Here is a 19,244-nt window from a genome sequence, read left to right as displayed (position 1 = left end):
TAACTACCGATGAGTGTTTCTCAATCATAGTTTGCAGAAGAGCTGCAATCTTCAAGCAAAGTAATCACTCCAATCTCATTTAACTAATAGAAGAAATGCTTTTCTTGTCTACTTTCCCTCATGCTGCAGGGACACTGCAGCAACCCCCCATTTCCCATTAGCCTGATGGTGATTAGGATATCCACATTCCAGCTCTGTGCTCCCCAGCCAGAGTGTGCAGCACTGGGAAGAAATGTGAACATTCTACATATTGTAACCATTTCTCTACCTTCTGCTGTATTTATGGGCAGAGGCTAGAAGCAGATAAACCCTGAAAAACACCCTGATTGATAAAGTCACTGCTGTGGGTTAAGACAGTGAGCAGAGGAGAGCAGTGCATCTACTGAAATCCAACAGCAGGCAGGCACAACACCCCCCTGACAGTATCACTGCATCCGTAGGTGCTGTGATGCCTGAGACTCTATAAATACCTGTGACAGCAGACACAAGGACTGCAGTTTTTAGACAGGAAAGTGTTTAATCTTGGATCCAGTTTCATCATTAACCTGGATTTCCAGGCTTAAAAAAGATACCTTCCTTCAGCTTGTCACGAGCAAAGTAGTGACATTCATGACATGTATCCTAAGACTACAAATAAATTGGTTGTCTTCACTGTTCTCTGTGGTAACTGAGATCTCTTCATTTTATTTTCTTGATGACTGGAGCTCTGCAGATTTTGTTTGATCTTCTTTATATCTTGATAAATGCAGGAATTAAGGAAGGCTATATGGGCTTTTGGTACTCATTTGAACCAGTCATTAATAGCACAAATGTAGTAAATAAAACCAGATGATAAAAAAGCAAGACAATCTGTTTGTTAGAAATACTAGTTCCAGTCATCATATCTAAAAACCTATCTATGTTCTGGAAAAAAAAATATCAGCACCAGCTCTTTGTTTATCATTTCAATGACTGGAAAATCCAGGCAGGGCTGGTTCTGCTTCTAAGTTACAAGACGTTTTTTTAGTTGAAACGTGTGAACAACCACACGCTCTGGCCACAAAGAAGCAAGAGGCTGTGCTGCTGACTGCAGTTTGTGTGCCCAGTGCTGCTGGATGGCACCTCAGGAGTAATATCCGGATCTGGCAGTGACTGAGGAGCCACATTCTTTCTGTAATAACAGAAAACCACATTTGGATCATAATTTTGAGGTGTGAGTCCCTACTTGTTAATGTGCTGAGAGATGTCGACACGAAGCTTTGGAGACGTGCAGGCTGAACTTCAGAGAGAGCTGCCATCCCCACCTGCTGGCTTCAGCCTGGTGTCCACGATAATTTGGCCTGGAAAGTGCTCCTCATAAGACTTGAGGAAGGACCTGTCTCCCTTGAACTCCAAAGCTACTCCCATATCAATGCAGTCATGTGGAGAAACCTTCGGCAACCAGTGAGTATTTCAGGTTGCTTTTAACAGAGGAGAAAACAAGAGACTCACAGGAGCAAGCTGGTGCTCAGAACACCTGAGATGAGGGAGCTGAGCAGTTGCACTGCACACCAAAACTCCTCCTGAGAGTGAAGCACTGTGGAGTTTTGTCATGTTAGAGTAAGAGGCAAACAACATGAGCTTGGAGGAAAAAAAATCTAAGGAAGTGCTCTGATAAGCAGGGGCTCTTCCAGGATGCATGGTGAACACCACCCACAAAAAGTGCATCCAGAATCGTAAAGGCCTGAAATTCTTTGCCATTCCAGACAATTCCATTCTGAACCTTTGGCTCCAATGGCACTGCTTTACTCTCTTCTCTGGGAAACTGCAGTAATGCTTTTATATGAAGACACTGTTAGGCTGCTCTCTCACAGCAGAATTCCTATGAAATGAGATAATATATGCAGGAGGATACTGTGAGAATTCAATCATGTTTCATGTTATTCCACTGAATATTAAAGAGAGTCAATCATGTTCTACCTCTTACTGCAAAATGTTGCAAAAATTTCTGAGATATATATATATATATTTCATAGCAGAAACGGTAGGACTGCATAAAAAAAGGTGCTTCTGTCTTACTGAAATCTATTAGCTACGACTGCACCTTCGGGTCTCATACCTCTTGCATTTAATTCTCTCCTTTGGTGTAAGAAGCAGCTATTATCGCTGTCTTCTTAAGTCAAAGCTTAAAGGTGAACTGAAAAGCTTTTAAAATAAATCACTAAAGCTGTTCTCAAACCTCAGGTTGATAGAGGCACAATTTGGATACCCTTGCTCATATGGAAAAGTATCTTTCTCTTCATTTTCTGTGCGTTCCAGCTACATTGCTGATATGCTTCAGGATGTATTGTCTTATTTCATGGGAATCCCTTAGTGACAGAGCAACATATAAAGATTTGAATTTAAATTCTCACTATGGCTTCTTTACTGGAATGAAAAAAAGAAATCTGTTCCACTTAAGCATACATAACTAAGCTTGGTTTTAGAGGAATTCAGGATGCTGCTATCTTGGGAGGCTTCTCTCTTTTGAAAGGAAAAAAGAAAAGCTAAAAATCCCTCCCTGCAAGTATTTTTCCTTTGGAAACAACAGCCCACAGCCATCCTCCTTGCACACTTGCCTCCTGAGACTCCACATTCTGCCAGTCACAGCTGAAGTCAGGCCAAAACCCACGAGCAGCACCAGCAGCTAAAGAAAATGCTGTGTTTGCAAGGCTTGAACCAGAGCTGACCTGGGTCATCCCAGAAACTTCCCTTTGAGTTATCTGAGCTCTGGGTAAGTGAACTTGATGGAACTTTTTGTATGGCTGCAGTTACTTCACCAAAATCAATGAACATCTAATTAGCTTTACTGTAAATTGGTCTGGGAGCACAATTTCCTGTTCAGCTTACAGGGAATAAGGTGTTAAAAAAATAAGAAAAAAAAATGAGGCCACTTATTCAAAGCAGTGTCTGGTACTGCTGGATTTTCAGTCCTGTACTTCCCAGTGTCTTGCTGTAGCCTAAGAGATGGCACATTAGTCTCCAGCTCATTCCTTTGGGACCAAGGGAGCCATGCAGGGAAGGTGCTCTCTGTGCCCTGCTAAAAAAAGTAACTTCCATTCCCACAACATGCAGAAACCCTGGGCATGAGATGGTCCCACACAATGATGGATCAGAGGATTTTGCCCTAAACCACTGAGACTAATGAGCTGAAATAGAAGAGCTTTAAAATAGGAGCCACCTCTTCCAGAGGGGCGAAAAAACCACCTAGAAACAAGCAGCAGCCTGGTATGTTCCCTTTAATTCATACATGAGGAGAACATACTGGTCCAGGGGAGGAGCCATAAGCATCTTAATGGGATATTAACCCACAGGAGGAAACAAGGACTCAGCTTGTCTCATTCTCCTGGTTTCATTTCTGAGACACCCAAAGGAAGGGGCAAACTCACCATGTAACACAGGTCCTGCCCCTCAGAGGAGGGTGAAAATCCATATCCCTCTACTTCAGCAATATGCAGTACAGCAGTAATTCTGCGAGCTGCTGACATGTTATTAACAGCTACAGAAGAGAAACTGGTTGTGTGGGACCATGGGAAAAACAGTAATTTCTCATGCAACACTGCATTTTCTTCCATTAGCACAACACAAATGGCAGGAAAAGTGCCTTCAGGAGCCTTGATGTGACATCCCTCACAGAGAGGGCTTGGACCCCAATGTGTCAGACCCCACTCACGACAATGACAGCACTACAGGGAGTAGAAATCAACTTTTGCATGCTAAAAATGGAGTGTTCCAAGAGGGAACAAAAGGTTGGGAGAGAAGGACACACAACCTTTGTACCTACCTAGCAACCGGAGCAGCAGGAAAAGCACCCCCAGAGCGTAAGACTTGAGTTCAGGGCTCACGGTTCTGCAGGGAAGAGGGAGAGGGAGAGAGAGAAATCAATTCCTGTTGTTCTGCTTTGATTAACACACCCTGTGGCTATTCTGTGCTGTCAGCCAGGATGCCACCAGCCTCTTCAAAAAGTCATTAATGGGGCTTTTCTTCTGCCTTCTCCTGAACTGCCTACAGCCCCAAAAGTAATTGCATTGGTGATAGGTTCAGGAATTAGCCAAGTCATTAATAACAACAGCTAATGTTGACATTGGATGTTTATAAGCTCCCCATCAAGTTTTCAAGGCTCCAGATGTTGAGAACTGGAGAGAGAGAAAACTTTTGGTTCTGAAACTCCCCAGACACTGGGAACAAGAGAGAGAGGGAGAATGGTGGACCAAAAGGTTCAGTCAGCCTGGTGATTCAGTGAGGAAGTGCTCAACACTAGTTTTCATGACACTTTTTTTATCTTGGGAGGACAGTGTTTGCAGTGTCTTCTGCTATGAGCAGAACAACCACTATTGCATTGAGAGTTATCCTTCAAAGGTGCTTTAAAAAACCATTCATGGCAGGGGTGGTTCTCTGTATAAATGCACTGGAGGGGCATTGGCCAAAACTGATAAAACAGAACCAGTTTTTAAGATAGGTTTTAAGTTAGGAGAAGATCCTTCTGATCACCTGCCCTCCTCTCACACAATCATGGCCCATGTTATACCACACCATGACATCTGTGTGAAGCCTGTGACCTCGGGATGAATTTCAGCAGTTTCCAGGCAGACCTCCACATTTTTTATATATAAAGCCTTTATGCCAGGAATTATATGACCTTGGAAAAATCTTACAATGGTTAATGGGTTGGCTCAAATAGGATTCTACAGTTGGGTGAGAAATGAAGGAAATAGAGCATTAGAAGTTTTTTTAAATGAAAAAGTAGATTATCACATGGAATATTCACAGTGGGCTTTTAACTGGTGGTGGTGTCCTTCCATCCACTTTTCTATATTTAAGACTAAAGTCAATCCCCATACCTTAGGCTGGAGTAAAAATTGCTACTTGGAGACATCTCCCTTTCTCACTGACGACAGCAGTGACCAAATGACTTGTAAGACAAGACATTTGATTTGCAGACACTGAGTCAATTTTTAAATAACCATGGGAGCTGCCAGCATCACTTGTCACTGCTCTGGACACCAAGGACACATTCATATGCCACAACTTTCTTTAAGCAATGGAAGATGGCAGTTGCAAGAGAGCACGAGGTGGTATCTGGCTCAGAGCTCTCGACTGTACATTTGGTAGCTATCAGTGATTCTGAGTGAAGTTACAAACCTGGAAGCATGAATTGTTTATTTCCTACAGCTCTGAACTGAGTATGTTTAATTTTCCCTTTGCTTTTCTTATTCCCTGGTATTCTTCTTCCTGGCTGGTGCTGGGCTTATCGCATTTGAAGGCAACACTAAGATGTCTCCATGCTGTATCCTAAAGGTGCTGGCAGCTTCCTTGAACAAAGAACTCTTCAAACTTCAAATTGCTTTTGTCACAATATTTATCATGAAGAAATTTGATTTCCCTTTAGCTACCGGAGATGCAAAGAGAGAAATGAACTAGTAGGTGGAATATCTCATTTTGTATCCTGCAGGGAGACATGCCCTCGCAGAGCTGTTCTGTCCAAAATCCACTCAAGAGTGTGTTTCTAATACAGACCTTATTGATTGAATTTTATTGGAATTTTCCAGGCAGCAGAATGGATCTGCTATTTATGCCTCTGGTTATTAGTCTCAGTAAGTGACAGCTTGGACAGCTAAGTAATTTTGGATAAATGTGGGCTTAGATATATATGTATGTCATAAGGAGAAGTGTTCCATATGTCTGGAAATAACACAAGGTCAGTTATTTGAATAAGCTACTTTTGCCCACCTATTCACATTGGTTTAACTCAGACATGTCCTTCAGACTTCCAAGCTCCTTATGTTCTTGGACTTGGTCCAGGGTGAGAGAAGTTGAACTCCACTCAGGGAGGTATTTACCAAAGCTAATCTTTGCCACAGCTTTTCATTTTTCCATGGTTTCTATGGTCTCCAGACTATCTCAAAAGGTGAGCTTAAGCCTCTCTCTAAGTCATTATGTGCTGAGAACATGGGGTGGCAATTCTGTCCCCCTCCCGATGCAGCTGTAACTTCCTTACTACCTGGACTGGGAAATGCACATGTGTATTTCCATGTTAATCTCAGAAGAACAACCCCTGCCACCACTCTCTGAAACATCCCTGATAGAATCTTGTCTATTTGGGGGCCCAGTTCCACCTCACTCCCTCACTTTACCAAAGGAGAGTTTGAGCAGTTTTTGTTTTCTCTCTAGCAGCTCCATACTGCAGGCCCTGAAATGCCATGCCTGGCTAAACCAGGTGCTACCAAGTGAAAAAAAAGTGGCTTAGGGAGAAAACAGCTTGAGTGGAGGTTCAGTTCAAAGTCATGGGTCTGGGACAGTGAGCTTGGTGTAAAAGGCAGAGGCCAGGAGCTGTGTGGGACCCTCAGCTCCCCCTGTGCTCTAGGGTCCCTCCAGCCCTCATATCATGCCAAGAGTGGCCTCACCTGATGAGGATGGTGACTGAAGCCCCTCCTGATGAGGATGGTGACAGAAGCCCTACCTGATGAGGATGATGACCGATGGAGTCTGCGCCATGGCCCCGATCATGCTGCAGACACACATCACACACAGGAATGTCAGGAAGGCCTCTTCGCACCCAGGGCTGGGGCACTTGCCAGGAACGACGGTGGCGTTTTCGGCAGGGACCGAAGTGAGGCACGAACAGCCACTGAGGTTCTGCAGAGGAGCACAAGGAGTCAGGAGAAGGGAGAGCTGTGATCCCCATCGCTGTAACAGGGCTTGTCAGCAGCAACGCCTAATCCTCTAATGGTCAATTAAATAACTCCTAAGTGCTTGTTGGAGGGGGGTTTGGAAAGAATTTCAGGAGCGTCAGAGCTGATGCATGTTGCCAGCAAGGGAAAGCTGTCCCTTGGCTTGTTTCTTTTCTTCTGCTCCTTTCAAATCTCTCCCATAAATGTCACGGAGACAAAATTATTACCGAGTCCTACCTCTTTGGAGGAGAATAAAGAAACAATCTGTGTCTCTGTGACAAGGAAGATTTCCCCCATTATGGTTCTAATTACTTTCTTATTTACCTCCATCCTCTTGGTATTGTAATTAAACTGAACTACGTTAAATGCAGGTAAATCTGCAGCTCTGTCCTTGGCTGCAGTTTGGGGCCTGCTTCCAGCACCTCAAACCCCGGGAAGGAGCCACCCACGATGGGTGCTGCAGCTCACCCAGAGCTGAACTACCACAGCCTGGCAGCACGGATGCTGCTGGACTTCAGTGCACTCCAGGGCTAATAACTGACATCTGGTTCAGAGGGATTTGTGTTGAGCTAAAAGCTCAAGTCAAGCAAGATAAACTTTATCAATATGTGATCAGAAGGAGGGTGGAATGACTGCATTTTGCTTTGATCTCTCCAGCAAGTGCAGGATGTGAAAAGAAGCTTTGTTTGCCAGTCACAGATTTAAGGATTTACTTTTTTTTTTTCCCCCCTTATTTTCCAACTCGCCCTCCTGAATTTCTGAGTGGGGGATGTCAGTGCAATTAAGGCACACAATACTACCAAGAAATCCCTTAACAAATACAGAAAGAAACAGTCATTAATGATTCATGGCTTGTCTTCACAAGCCCGCTGGGTTTGCAGGTCACATGTTTGTATGAGGAATAACGTCATAAAATATAACATATTGAAAAGCAGCTCAGTCTCCTCCCCTTCTCCTCTACCATGTGCAAGCAGAAATTCTTTTGCTTTTCTGCCAAAGGGGTCCCCTTAGGACCACACAAAACCACACTTTCTGGTTCACTGCCTCTGAAGATAAGGATCAGCAGGGATACTACTCCAACCTTTCTGACACCAATCTCTTTCCTCTGCATAGGACTCAAATAATTTTTTTTCCAATTAAGTGCACAGAGGACAAGAGAGACTGTGGTGCAGAACTCTAGGAGAGCTGGAGCAGACATGCAGGTGCCTTCCCACTGGCAAGCAGTAATTAAAATAACAAATTCCTGTGCTGTGAGTTAGAAGCTGACACCTGAAGGCTCCAGAATGGTGACAATTAGCACCACTGAGGTGGTATTTGCACAGACAACAGGAATTTGTAGCTCCTGGCTCTGACTGCAGTGCACTTCTAGCCACCAACCCTGTGGATCAAAACACATGTAAGTCTGGAAAAGTATATACTTGCATTGAATAACCCTGGGACAAAATTCCCATCACAGCAAACATGGAGAATTGGGTGTTTATTTCCCATGGGCTCTCATCAAGGGACAGAAAGTACCTGTTTCGGGCAGTGGTGGGGCAGAATGTCCTCCCACTGGTGTGATTTTTTTACAAAGCACAAGGCAGGTCTTACCTTCATTGCCTGAAAATTTGTCCCTCAATCTGCTTTTTTGACCACTTTGCTTCAAGGTGCTGGCCTGAAGCAGTGTGAGTGGTTTGTACCAACTACCTCAGCTTGCTTGGCACTGCACCTCATCCTTACCTGGGAGATCTTTGATCTTTTATTACTGACACAGTATGCAACTCACAGACATCAAACAAGGAAACATCAAAGATGGAGTTATAACTTTGTCCTGTGGAGAGGAAATTTTTTTGCTACCTGTGCCAAACTCCTATAGATCCCCTTGTCTGCAACCCCACTGCATTCAACCAGTTGTTATCAGAACCTTCTGCTGCCCAGCAACCTGCACACCCAGATTTATGTGTGCCTGTGAAGCTACACAGATGCAGAGTTTACACCTTTAACAGCATCTTGACTTTGGTGTGATTATCCATGCAAATTACCCATGTTTTTAATTACTCATTTTTTAAGCCCTGGCTCTGATAGGGAAGGGACAGGCTGGTATTTCAATGCAAAGCTGTGAGGTGCCAGCACAGTAACTCCAAGCTGGAATTCATGTGTGTCCAGCCAAAATGCTGAGAGAGTCAATGGCATCAAACAAACAAGATGCACAGTCCAACACGTGGTATGCAAGGGTCACTCCCAGGAATGGCTTGAAAGAAAAGTTCTTGGGGGTGCCAGAGCTCTGCCTACCAGCACTGACATTCCTATGGCTTTTTGGACAAGTGCACCTCTGGAATCACCTCAGTAAGAGAGAAGGAATGAAAAAGAAAAAAAAATAACTGAGCTATACATTGCTTTTAGAAATAGTTCACAGAGGAAAAGTGAAGAGAAGCAGTCAGAAACGTAAAATGTAGTAAAGTTAAATAAAGCATTCAGAGGATTTTATGTCCCAGTAAAAAGCAACCCTTGGCTCATCACAAGCACATAACATTCACAAGACCCTCCAGACAGGTCATTACCTGGATTATGGGTTTAAAACTTGGTTTGGCAATTTGGCTTTGCCTCAAGGCCATTGCATGACCAAACTGGTCCATAATTCTTGATAATGCCCTTTCCAGCAGATGCTATTGCTTCACCAATTTGTGTTCAAAATGTTACTGCAAAAAAACCCCCACAAAACAAAGAGATGAGAAGAACCCCAAGGATGACAACAAAAAGGCAAAATAAGAAAGAGTGAGTAAGAGAAAGCATGAGGGAGAGTGAGTTTTTTGCTGAGAGGTTTTTTGCCTTGCAGAGCACAAGATCAGGCAGCTGCAGACTGAAGGGGCAGAGCTGAATTTTCATTACCATGCTCCTTCCAGAGGAGCCAGAGCTTTGCCCTACACTGCACAGCGAGGAGATCGCTCCCACGCTGCAGCCACACACCAACATCAGCTGTACTCTTGCTGAAGGCTTGGTGAACTGGTGAGAGACGATTCTGTGGGCCTGAAACAAGCTGGTTTCTTCTTAAAATCATCCTGCAGCCATCTCGGGTGCTGACTTATTGGGAGGAGGAGGAAGAAGAGGGCAGGAGGTAACACCTTCATGTGTCACACACTGATGTAGATCCTTGTAGGGCTGCTGAAAGGTCAAAACTGGTGTTTCAAAGGGATGCCTACATCTCTGAGGCTGGAGAGGGAAAGGAGGAGACAAGATGTGTCTGCTCAGCAGCACTCACATGTGCTTTGTCTCCAGGACAGGAAGGGAGGTTTGGTATTTCCTCAAAGAGGAAGGATGAAGCCATGGAGGGATAATTGCATGTGGTGAGCACTGATGTGTAGGCACAAACAGCCCCTGTGACCAGGCTGACCTCCCACAGACTCCACACAGCAGTGATCACCACAGGCACAGCCCCAGGCAGCGAGCAAGGATGGAGGGATCCCACCAGTCCCCACCCACAGGAGCAGCAGGCACTCATTTTCAGTGTACCCCAGATGACATTAACATTTCAGCAGCAAAAAATGAAAAAGCTGGCTTTCAAGATACTGTTAAAAATTCCCCACATCTTCTTTACAGAGAGATAGTTTGGTCTTTAAGAGTTTTCTAAGGGAAAAAAACTCTTAGAGAGAACTGAAAAATGCAGAATGTCTTTGGATGGGAACTCTGCTCCCCTGACAACTGCTCTTGCTGCTGCCTCAGAGCAAAGCAAGGAAAGAGAAATAAGCAAGTGGAGTTAAAGGAAAGCTTAAACAAGGGTGGATAAAACCAGGAACTGCTCACAACTATCTAGGAAGCAGATTCAGGGAAAGAGCAATAGGAAAAAGACTAAAAGGGTTGGGCAGGGCAAACATGGGCAGGTGGAGAAGAGGGGAGATGAGAAGTGGCAGGATAAAAGAGAAGCTGGTTCCTCAGCTGGTCTGTTCTGGGTTAGGAATCTCTTGCAGAGGATGTGTTCTGCCACTGGACACCTGTGCAGATCTCCTATCACATCCCTTGCTTCCCTGCTGAGGAGAAGACCAGGGCAGGAGGTTGTGAGATCCCATCCTGCTCTGTGGGTGACCTTGGCAGCTGCTGCTGGAGAGAGTGGGCATTTATGGAACAGAGTGAAAAAACAACAGGGCTCAGGCCCACCAGAGGTGTGAGATCAGCTTTTGGGGGTGCAGCCACTGCTGGCTGTAGGTGAGCTACCCTACCAGACATGCAGAACCTCACTCACTTGAGCTCCCAGAACCGTTCCTAGAGGCGAGAGGTCCCCAGGAAAGGCCACTCACCGTGCTGCTGCAGCCAGCAAAGCAGGCAGATAAGTATGTGACCCCGTCTGCCCCACACACTGGAGTGAAGGAATCAGTTTGGCATTCACAGTTGTTATTGCACGGGGAATATGGGTCCAGAGATGAGGTTGGAGTTGAGCTGTAAGACAAAGAGAGGAAGGAATTAATGGACAGTGTGGTATCAGACAGCTTTTCCATTTGTTGCCTCACAAAGATGCCTTTGAGGGGGATAGTTAAGGCAAACACATTACAAAAAAGCAGTGGGCAGGATAGCTGGTTCCAGCTCAAAGAAATCCAGGCTACAGCCTCTCCTTGGAGACTGAAATGCCATGGCCACTATCTCCCTGCAAAAGAGAAACTAATGCAAGGCTTGGGCTGTCCTGTTACCTCAACAAGAATCCTCAAGGAAACACAAAGAGATGCTGTGGAGATTGCTCTGTGTTTTTCTGCAACACTGTAAGCAACTGACAGGCTGATGTTGTCATCTAAAGAGCTGCCACTGCATACAGGAGCACTCAGGAAGAAAATACCAAATAGCTCCCTCCAAGTCCTGTGAGTGCAGGACAAAACAGTGTTACGTGGGCCTCACTTCTCACATTAAAATGAGCCTGCAGCCAAAAACACTCTCTCTTCACCGTATCTGTATTTCCAGGCATCAAAAACCTGGTTCTACAGATTCCCCTCAGGCACTTAAATCAATGTACAGAGCAGTGCATGTACCCTACTGCCAGGACAAACCAGACCCAATGCTACAGAGGTGCCTGTAGGTACAGACTTAGGTCTGGCACTTTTTGATTCAGTTTGACTGAATTTTGATTTTAATGAAACTCTGTTGTCATCTGCAGGTACTCAGCTCTCTCAGTGGTGAGTGGCATGGAAACATCCCAGACTAAGAGCCCATACAGCACTGCCTTCTCTGTGCTTGCTCTATGGTTGTCTGAAGGCCAGCACTGCCTGCCGAGGACATTAACATGGATTTATGTTGGTAAAGCTCCCTGAAACTCTCTGTGGACTCACTTGTTTCCATAGGGAACAGTAACCCCTGCCACAGGTCCTGTGTCACACCCCAGGAACAGGAATGACACGTAGCAAGCTGTGGACACCAGGTTCACCAGCATGGCCATCCTGATGGCTCCCAGAGCAGACAGGCTGAGCTTCTTCACCAAGAGGCCACCCAGGAATATGCCCAGACATGCACATGGGATTGCTGTCATCCCTGCAAAAGAAAAAAAAAACAGTTAGCAAGGCCCAGGGAACTACATTGTGACAGCGTGACAGTGCTGAACTCTCCAGCAGCCAGATCTGTGCGCTGGCATGAGGAAACCTTGCAATGCCCAACTGCTGGAGTAGCACCAAGCTGGGGTTGCCTAAAAAAAGGAACAGATGCAAACAGGCATGCTGCCTTGCATGGAGGAACCAGGATCTTCTGCCAGTTCTCAGCCATGCTGGAGGGAATGCCAGACTTGCTGAGCTTGGCCCAGCCTGACCTAAGCAGCAGCAAATAAAGTAAAGAATTTTCCAAAGTGTCTGGAGGCTTTGGATGAGCCCTGCCAGTGTGACTCACAGAAATCTGATCTTCAGAGACTAGGCAGGAGCAGCATTTGAAAATATGAAATCTCCCTAAAAGAATTTTCTTTTAACTGTGAAATGCAAAATCACTGCCAGAAGTGACTCCCTTTCCAGCACAGACAGAAATTACCACACTATGCTTGTTTGGGATCCCTTTTATCCCTTTGCTGCCAGTTACACTCCAGATCTCACCGCCTGAACTGTGCTTAGAAGAGAATCCCAGTCCTGGCATTTCTAGACTCCCTTAAACACCATGTGAGAAATCTGATTTACAACTTTGTTTAAGCAAGTTGCTGTGAGAAACACAGAGGTATCCAAGTCTCCTTTCCCACTGTCAGCTCAGAAGCAGGATGTGCTCTAGCTCATGGGTGATCCCCTCTTTGCTGGCCACCCAGCTGCACTCACATGCTGACTGCCCAGCCAGCTCCCACCAAACAGCTTTTCCCCTTCTCCCACTGGGTCAACAGTAAAGTTACTTTCCTTTGCCAAGCCTTTAATTTTCAGGGAAGATGGAAAAGCCTAACAACTTTGAGACCTCTGGCCTTCTGTCAAATCATATTAAAATTCACTAGCAAATTCCTGGGTTGCTGGGGGAAGCAAGGCTGAGTGCAGGGGATTGTCTCTTTTGGAAAACCAAGCCAAAACCAGAAGATATCAATGAGTTTAATAGGGAAATAAACAACTGTCAGGAGAGCAGCTTGCAAACTCCTTGTTATGCTATGAAGATCCACCCACTTCCTGATGTCCCAGTTTTTGACAGATCACTGCCAGCTGCCCATCTGGCGAGCTGTGGTCGCAGATCGTCCAAGATCAACTTGCAGATATCTTAATTGGGTGCTGCTGAGAGAAGGGCTGTCATAAACAAATGGCTGGGCCTGCCTGGGATGAGCAGCAGCAGAAAATAAATGACTATTCTGCCATCAGTGTCCTGACAGGGAACAAATGAACACTGAGAAATGTAGAATGTGAAATCACAGCAGCATGGAATGGTCAGAGAGAAGGGACATTTGAAAGACGACCAAGCTGCACTAACTCAGGTATTGAACTGCTCATTGCAATCTTGTCATTTCCAGGCCAAGGGGAAAGCAGTGACTAACAGGAGACACTGGGCTTCCTAACCCAGACTGAGATGGGCTGCAGAACTGTGGGGCACCAGACCATGAAACAAGCAGTTCAATGGGCCACACTATCACTTGGAGAGCAACTGCAGTCTTGGGCAACCAGACAGTGCATTTCTGCTGCATCCAAGGCTCTCAAAGACTCTCCTATCCTGGGAGTCCCACACAACAGGCTGGGCCACAGGGGAAGTGATGGCAGCAGGATGCAGTGGAGAAAGGATGCTGGAGGTCTGCCCTGGGCCCTGCAGCCATGGCACAGCTGAAGGTCAACCTCTCACTCACAGACACATCCCCACATGTCAGACAAGTCACTTTTTGGGCAGCCTAACCAGCGAGACTGGCAGCAGTTACCAGCCACGCTGAACGCTTTTAAATCCCTTTGGAGGGCAGAGGTTTGGTGTCCCCTGTGGTTACTCACCCAGCAGCTGGTTGGCAGATGAGGTGGTGAGGTTGAACTGCTGCTCCAGGTACTTGCCCAGGAAGGCGGCGAAGCCGGCCACCACCGCGATCTCCATGCAGGCTGCCAGGATGATGCAGGTGAACACGGGGTTGGAGAGCAGGTGCTTAGTCACTTTGGGGATCACTAGAAGAAAGGAAAAAGGGAGAGGTGTTTCTCTGTACACTTTACTTGAGGTGCCTTTCTCCTCTTCTGTAGGGTAAACTCACTTCACAGCAGGAGAAATTTCCTGTTCTGCACAGACAAGCTGCTTGAAATGAGGGAACACCAGAACAAAGTGAAACACCCCAACAGTGCCACTTAAAGATTCAAGAACCAAGAGGGTGCAAAAAGAAATATTATTTACTCTTACAGATGATTTTGAAAATTGGATGAATGAGAAAAATTTCCCATATTGCTTTTTGTTTTCCCCACAGAGAAGTCAATCAAAACCTGGTATCCCCTTCTCCTTTCTGTACCTGCTCCCCATGAACAAAGCTGAGCCAGCTGATGGGTGCCATCAGTGCTGTATTCATCATAAATTCTTGCAAGCTTTCAGACACAAACTAACCCAGCTCACATCTGGCTTTTCCTTCTCCTGTCATTCAGATTTGATTCGCTTTCCTATTCCAAACTGGCTCACTCACTGATGGTCACCTTTGTGCAGCACATGTGGGTGTTTTCAGCAAGCTGAAACTCTCAGGCTTAGCCTGGCCCATGGATACCCATGGCACAAGGGTCCTCCTTCCTGGGACAGGCTTGTCAGTCTGTGTGTTCCCACAACCTAAGGCTTCTCCAGCCTTCCATGTAGACCCTCCTGTGCTTAAGAGGGTGGAAGAGGACGTGCTGAGCTGTTCACTGTGTAGGACACACACGTGTGGCTCTGGTTTCATGATCCCTTGGCTCTCCCCTTCCAAATCATCCGTGTCTAGAGTCCTTTCTCTTCCAAGCCCATCTCAATTTCCCATAAGCAAACAAGAGTTACCCTACAAAGGGAAATCTGTCTAATGAATCAGATTGCACGTTTTCTACTCCAGCGAGCATTTTAATTATTGTTGAGCTAACATAGCTTGAACAGGAGAGCATCCCAGTACAGAAGAGAGCCTTCCTTTGACTCAATACCTGATGACTAATTTCTCCCTGAATTAAATGTGAAAATCATTAAGTTTGAAAATTACCTTGAAGTAGTGTAGTGGAGCCTCAATGGACCCCTATTTGCATTTTGAAAATCCATCCCCCAGATTCCCTGTGGTGTACCAGGGACTGGCAGATGATGTTTCTCTGGTGCTGGCTTATGTCTTCCCTCAGGGATTTTTTTGCACTGGCCTCAGCAGAGAATGCACAGCTCTTTGTCAAGGCTCTGCTTGGGTGCCCTTGGTTCTTTCTTGGGGACAGTGGAAAAAAGGGTTATAATTAGGTTTGGTCTAACCTTTTTGGAAGAGGTCACTTCACAGTTTCTAGTCTCTTTATATCAGAAACATTTTTCCAAGCTGTACAAAATTTCTGCTTGCTAAAGATTTACTGAACATAATTAAGGTGCAAGAGGCATAGCAATTTTTAGCAGAACAGGTGAAAAAAGAAAAGAAAAAAGGGGGAAAAAATACTGTGTGGGAGGAATGGGGATGGGGGAATTCAGACATGGATAAATTTCAGAAGCCACCTGCTGCTTCCTTCAATTCTTTGGTGGCCACCTACAGAATTTCCCCTTCTTGCCAGGAAAAATAAAGAAAATGAAAGGGTGGACTTGGCAGTACTGAGCTTGAAAAGTCATATTTAAGGTATTAATGACTGTTGTGCCTCGGGAGTTCAGTTTGTTCAAGATTAATGGATTCCTTGAGATGTAGCTTTGTGCCAATTTAAATCCAAAGACACTAAGGTCTAGCTCTAACTTTATCCACCAAACAATAGTGATGACAGCCTGCCTTTTGCAGGAGGAAGCTAAAGATCACGGACATTTATTTCTGAAGTTGGCACCCAACCATCATGCACTACCAAGGTCAAAATCCATCTTCTGTGCTTGGGGTGGACAACAAAAAATTTGCAGAGTTATTGCAGCATCTCACATGGAAGAGGAACCCCTCATAAGTGCCTTGTCTGGCAGTACAGGGCTCCAAGTCACAGCACTTCATCACCTAAAGGGGCTACAGGAGAGCTGGAGAGGGACTTCTGACAAGGAAGTGTAGTGACAGGACAATGAGTAATGGCTTTAAACGGAAAGAGGAGGGATTACATTAGATATAAGGAAGAAGTTCTTTACTGTGAGGGTGTGAGACATGGGAACAGGTTGCTCAGAGAAGCTGTGGATGCCACTGGAAGTGTTCAAGGCCAGGCTGGATGGGGCTTTGAGCAACCTGGTCTAGTGGAAGGTGTCCCTGTCTATGGTGAGGTGTCTGGAACAAAATGATCTTTAAGGTCCTTTCTGATGCCAATCTTTTTGTGATTCCATGATTCCACGATCATTGCTTCTCCTTCCTGTGAGCTGTCTGGTACAGATTCTGTCCTCTGCTGAATGTTGGACCACTGTCTACTGCAACAGGACTCTGTACCATCAGGCATGTGGGACACAAAACCCAGTGCAAAGAGTGCACAGACAACTCAAGCAGTGTCTGCAGCCTCCACCATCTCCTCAGCCAGGGCTAGCTCATTCTCTTTCATCTTCTAAGGGAAATAGCACGGGGTTCCCTATAGAATTTAATATCCTTTCATCTTGCTACTACCATTCGCTAAGATCAATCATTTGACACCGGCTGCTGCCTCATCTGTCTCAGTTCTTGGGGTGAAATACCTCTGGGAAAAAGGTAAAAAGTCAGCAGCAAAGTTTAAAAATCTCTCAATGGACTAGAGTGACATGCTTTCAGCTGCTTGGCTTATGGTGCTGGGTATGGAGTAGGAATGGAAATGCCTGATGGGGGACAGTGAAGCCCTGGGGAACACAACTATGGATGGTGCTTTTCCACTGGAGCCAACCCAGCAGTGTCATGGTCAACATTACCCCATACCTTTACAGGCCCAAAGGTTACCTGAACACTTTGGAGCAGCCCTTTGCAGCTACAAAGCTCAAATGAAGTCCATTTGCCAAGTGGGAAAAGTCTTTTGGAGTCCAAACAGTCTCAAAAATCTACCTGGAGAACCCACGAGCTGCAGCAGACATGGCACACAGACAGACTTGACCTCCCACTCCCAGAACGATGAGCTCATTTGCCATCCTCATCCTGATGCACCCGATACGCTCCAGAAATCGTGGCAGAAAAGTGATTCCCACTGCCATGGCAAGATGCACTGAGGAGAACACAACACCTCTTTTCACTGCTGAAAGTAGTGAAAAGTGCTTTAATCCCAACTCTTCAGACCATCCACGTGCAGTGCTGGTCACAGGATCATCCACAGGCTGGGAGGGATGGGGTGGATGTCCCAAAGCTCTCCAATACCCCCAACCAAACCCCTGACTTCCCACCTTTTCACCCTCAAGCAACACCGGTGCCAAGGCATCCAAACCCCCTCCCTGTCTCCCTCCGTGGGGCCTCTGTGGATGACAGGCCAGGGGCTTGACAAATGCACACACTTATGTACACCAAGTAGCTTTGATTTGTCACTGCACATCGGGGAGTAGCGGGGATAATTGGCAACCTCATTACACGAGGTTTAACTACTCTCCAGAAACGACAAACTATAATCATCACGTTGGTGCTTGAAATGAATTGTTTGGAACATTACAATCACCAAGGCCCCTGTTTCTGGTTGGAGCACCCTACAGAGACATGTTTTCAATTTGCAGTAAAGATGAAGAACACAGAAAGCAAAGTAATAAATTAGAGGGAGGTTTACAGCCCAGTCCACCTAGGACAGAGTGGTGAGGGAAAAGCAAAATGTAGTATTGAGCCAAAATACAACTTTCTACTACCCACGTCAGCAGCAAGCCTCAGTTCTGAAGAGAAAACAAAAGGCAAAATCTTCACCTGGCTTGAGGAAAAAGGGATGAAGAAATCAGCACAGGCAGCAACAATAGAACACATTCTGGAAACAGGTAGCTCCTGTAGAAGAGAATATGGAGTAAGGCAAGAGGTGCTGAAGATATCTCAGGTGAGGTTAGTATGATAAAGTTCCATGTGGCCTTGGCAAAATTATCATAATGGATATGAGGGAAAAGCATGACACATAAATCAAAGAAGTCTTCCTGACAAGATGCAAGCTTGAAGCAGCAGTTACATACTCAAGCATGGAAAGCAGTTCCTTCTAGTCCATCATCTTCCCTGCAGGAACCACCTTTACTTGAATTGAGAGGAGGACAGAAACCTCTCTCACCTGTGACACAGAAGTCATGGAAAAGCATTTTCTGGAGACAGGCTCTGCCTGCCTTCAGCTGCTGCTCAGCTTTGGTCCTGACGTGTGCAAGCTGAAGGCCTTTCTGAATTTTTTAAAGGTGCTGACAACAAGATGCTGGCTTGGAATCAGCCATGAAAAACCCGACAACAGTACCTGCACCCTCATGAAACACAAGCCAAAGGAAACTCAAAGACTGATGGGACCTGATGCCTTTTATGATCACCACCTTCTCACCTAAGACTTGGACTTCTCAGCAAACCTTTGAAGTGTTTGCAGGGGGACAAGAGCCAAATCCAAAGAGGCATTAAAATCTAAACCTGGGCCAAAGCCTCACCGCTGCAGCTGTGAATGAAGGTATAGATGGAGCCCTCTCCAAAAGCTTGTCACTATCAGTCATGAGAAGTCAGGAGTTAAAAACTACTCTTGTTAGCCTTTAATCCTGCCCAATCCTATGAACTCCCACTGAGGATTACAGGCTCCCTATGGTCCAGGTCCTCCCTGCACAGCTGGGAGCTTCTGGCCTAGCACTATGCTCCCAGCAAGCACTTTTTGGGAGAGAAATCCCAGATTCAGAGCAGCTCCCTCCCTAGGTATTCAGCAGAATGGTACACGGAGCAGGATGGAACTGAAGACAAGGCAGCTGTCAGCTGTACATCCCAGCTCTCCTACACTCCTGAAAATGAAGCTGGAAAGAAACCAAAATGTTTCCAAATCTAGGGAATTTGCAGTTCTGAAATTCATTTAATTCCACAGTGAGTTTTCTTTTAATTTCTCATGAATGAGCTTCCCTTTCCAAACCTGGAGGATTCCATATCAATTTCAATCCTTTTAGGGTTTTAATCTCTCTTGCTAGACGGAG

General features: G+C 45.6%; 1 protein-coding gene across 1 annotated transcript in view; it reads right to left on the bottom strand.

Annotated features, from left to right (window-relative positions):
- The window catches only part of SLCO3A1 (solute carrier organic anion transporter family member 3A1), a 138,230-nt gene that overhangs the window by 9,696 nt on the left and 109,290 nt on the right, over positions 1-19,244 (bottom strand). Inside the window, exons 5-9 of the mRNA XM_053954768.1 lie at positions 14,045-14,209; positions 11,957-12,155; positions 10,940-11,078; positions 6,458-6,633; positions 3,782-3,846 (exon numbers count right to left, since the gene is read on the bottom strand). Coding sequence (XP_053810743.1) covers positions 3,782-3,846; positions 6,458-6,633; positions 10,940-11,078; positions 11,957-12,155; positions 14,045-14,209 — 744 coding nt within the window. The remainder of the gene's footprint in view (positions 1-3,781; positions 3,847-6,457; positions 6,634-10,939; positions 11,079-11,956; positions 12,156-14,044; positions 14,210-19,244) is intronic.

The sequence above is a fragment of the Vidua chalybeata genome, chromosome 13 (genome assembly GCF_026979565.1).
Source record: "Vidua chalybeata isolate OUT-0048 chromosome 13, bVidCha1 merged haplotype, whole genome shotgun sequence".
In the NCBI taxonomy this organism is placed as follows: domain Eukaryota; kingdom Metazoa; phylum Chordata; class Aves; order Passeriformes; family Viduidae; genus Vidua; species Vidua chalybeata.
This window is presented reverse-complemented; position numbering and strand designations above follow the sequence as displayed.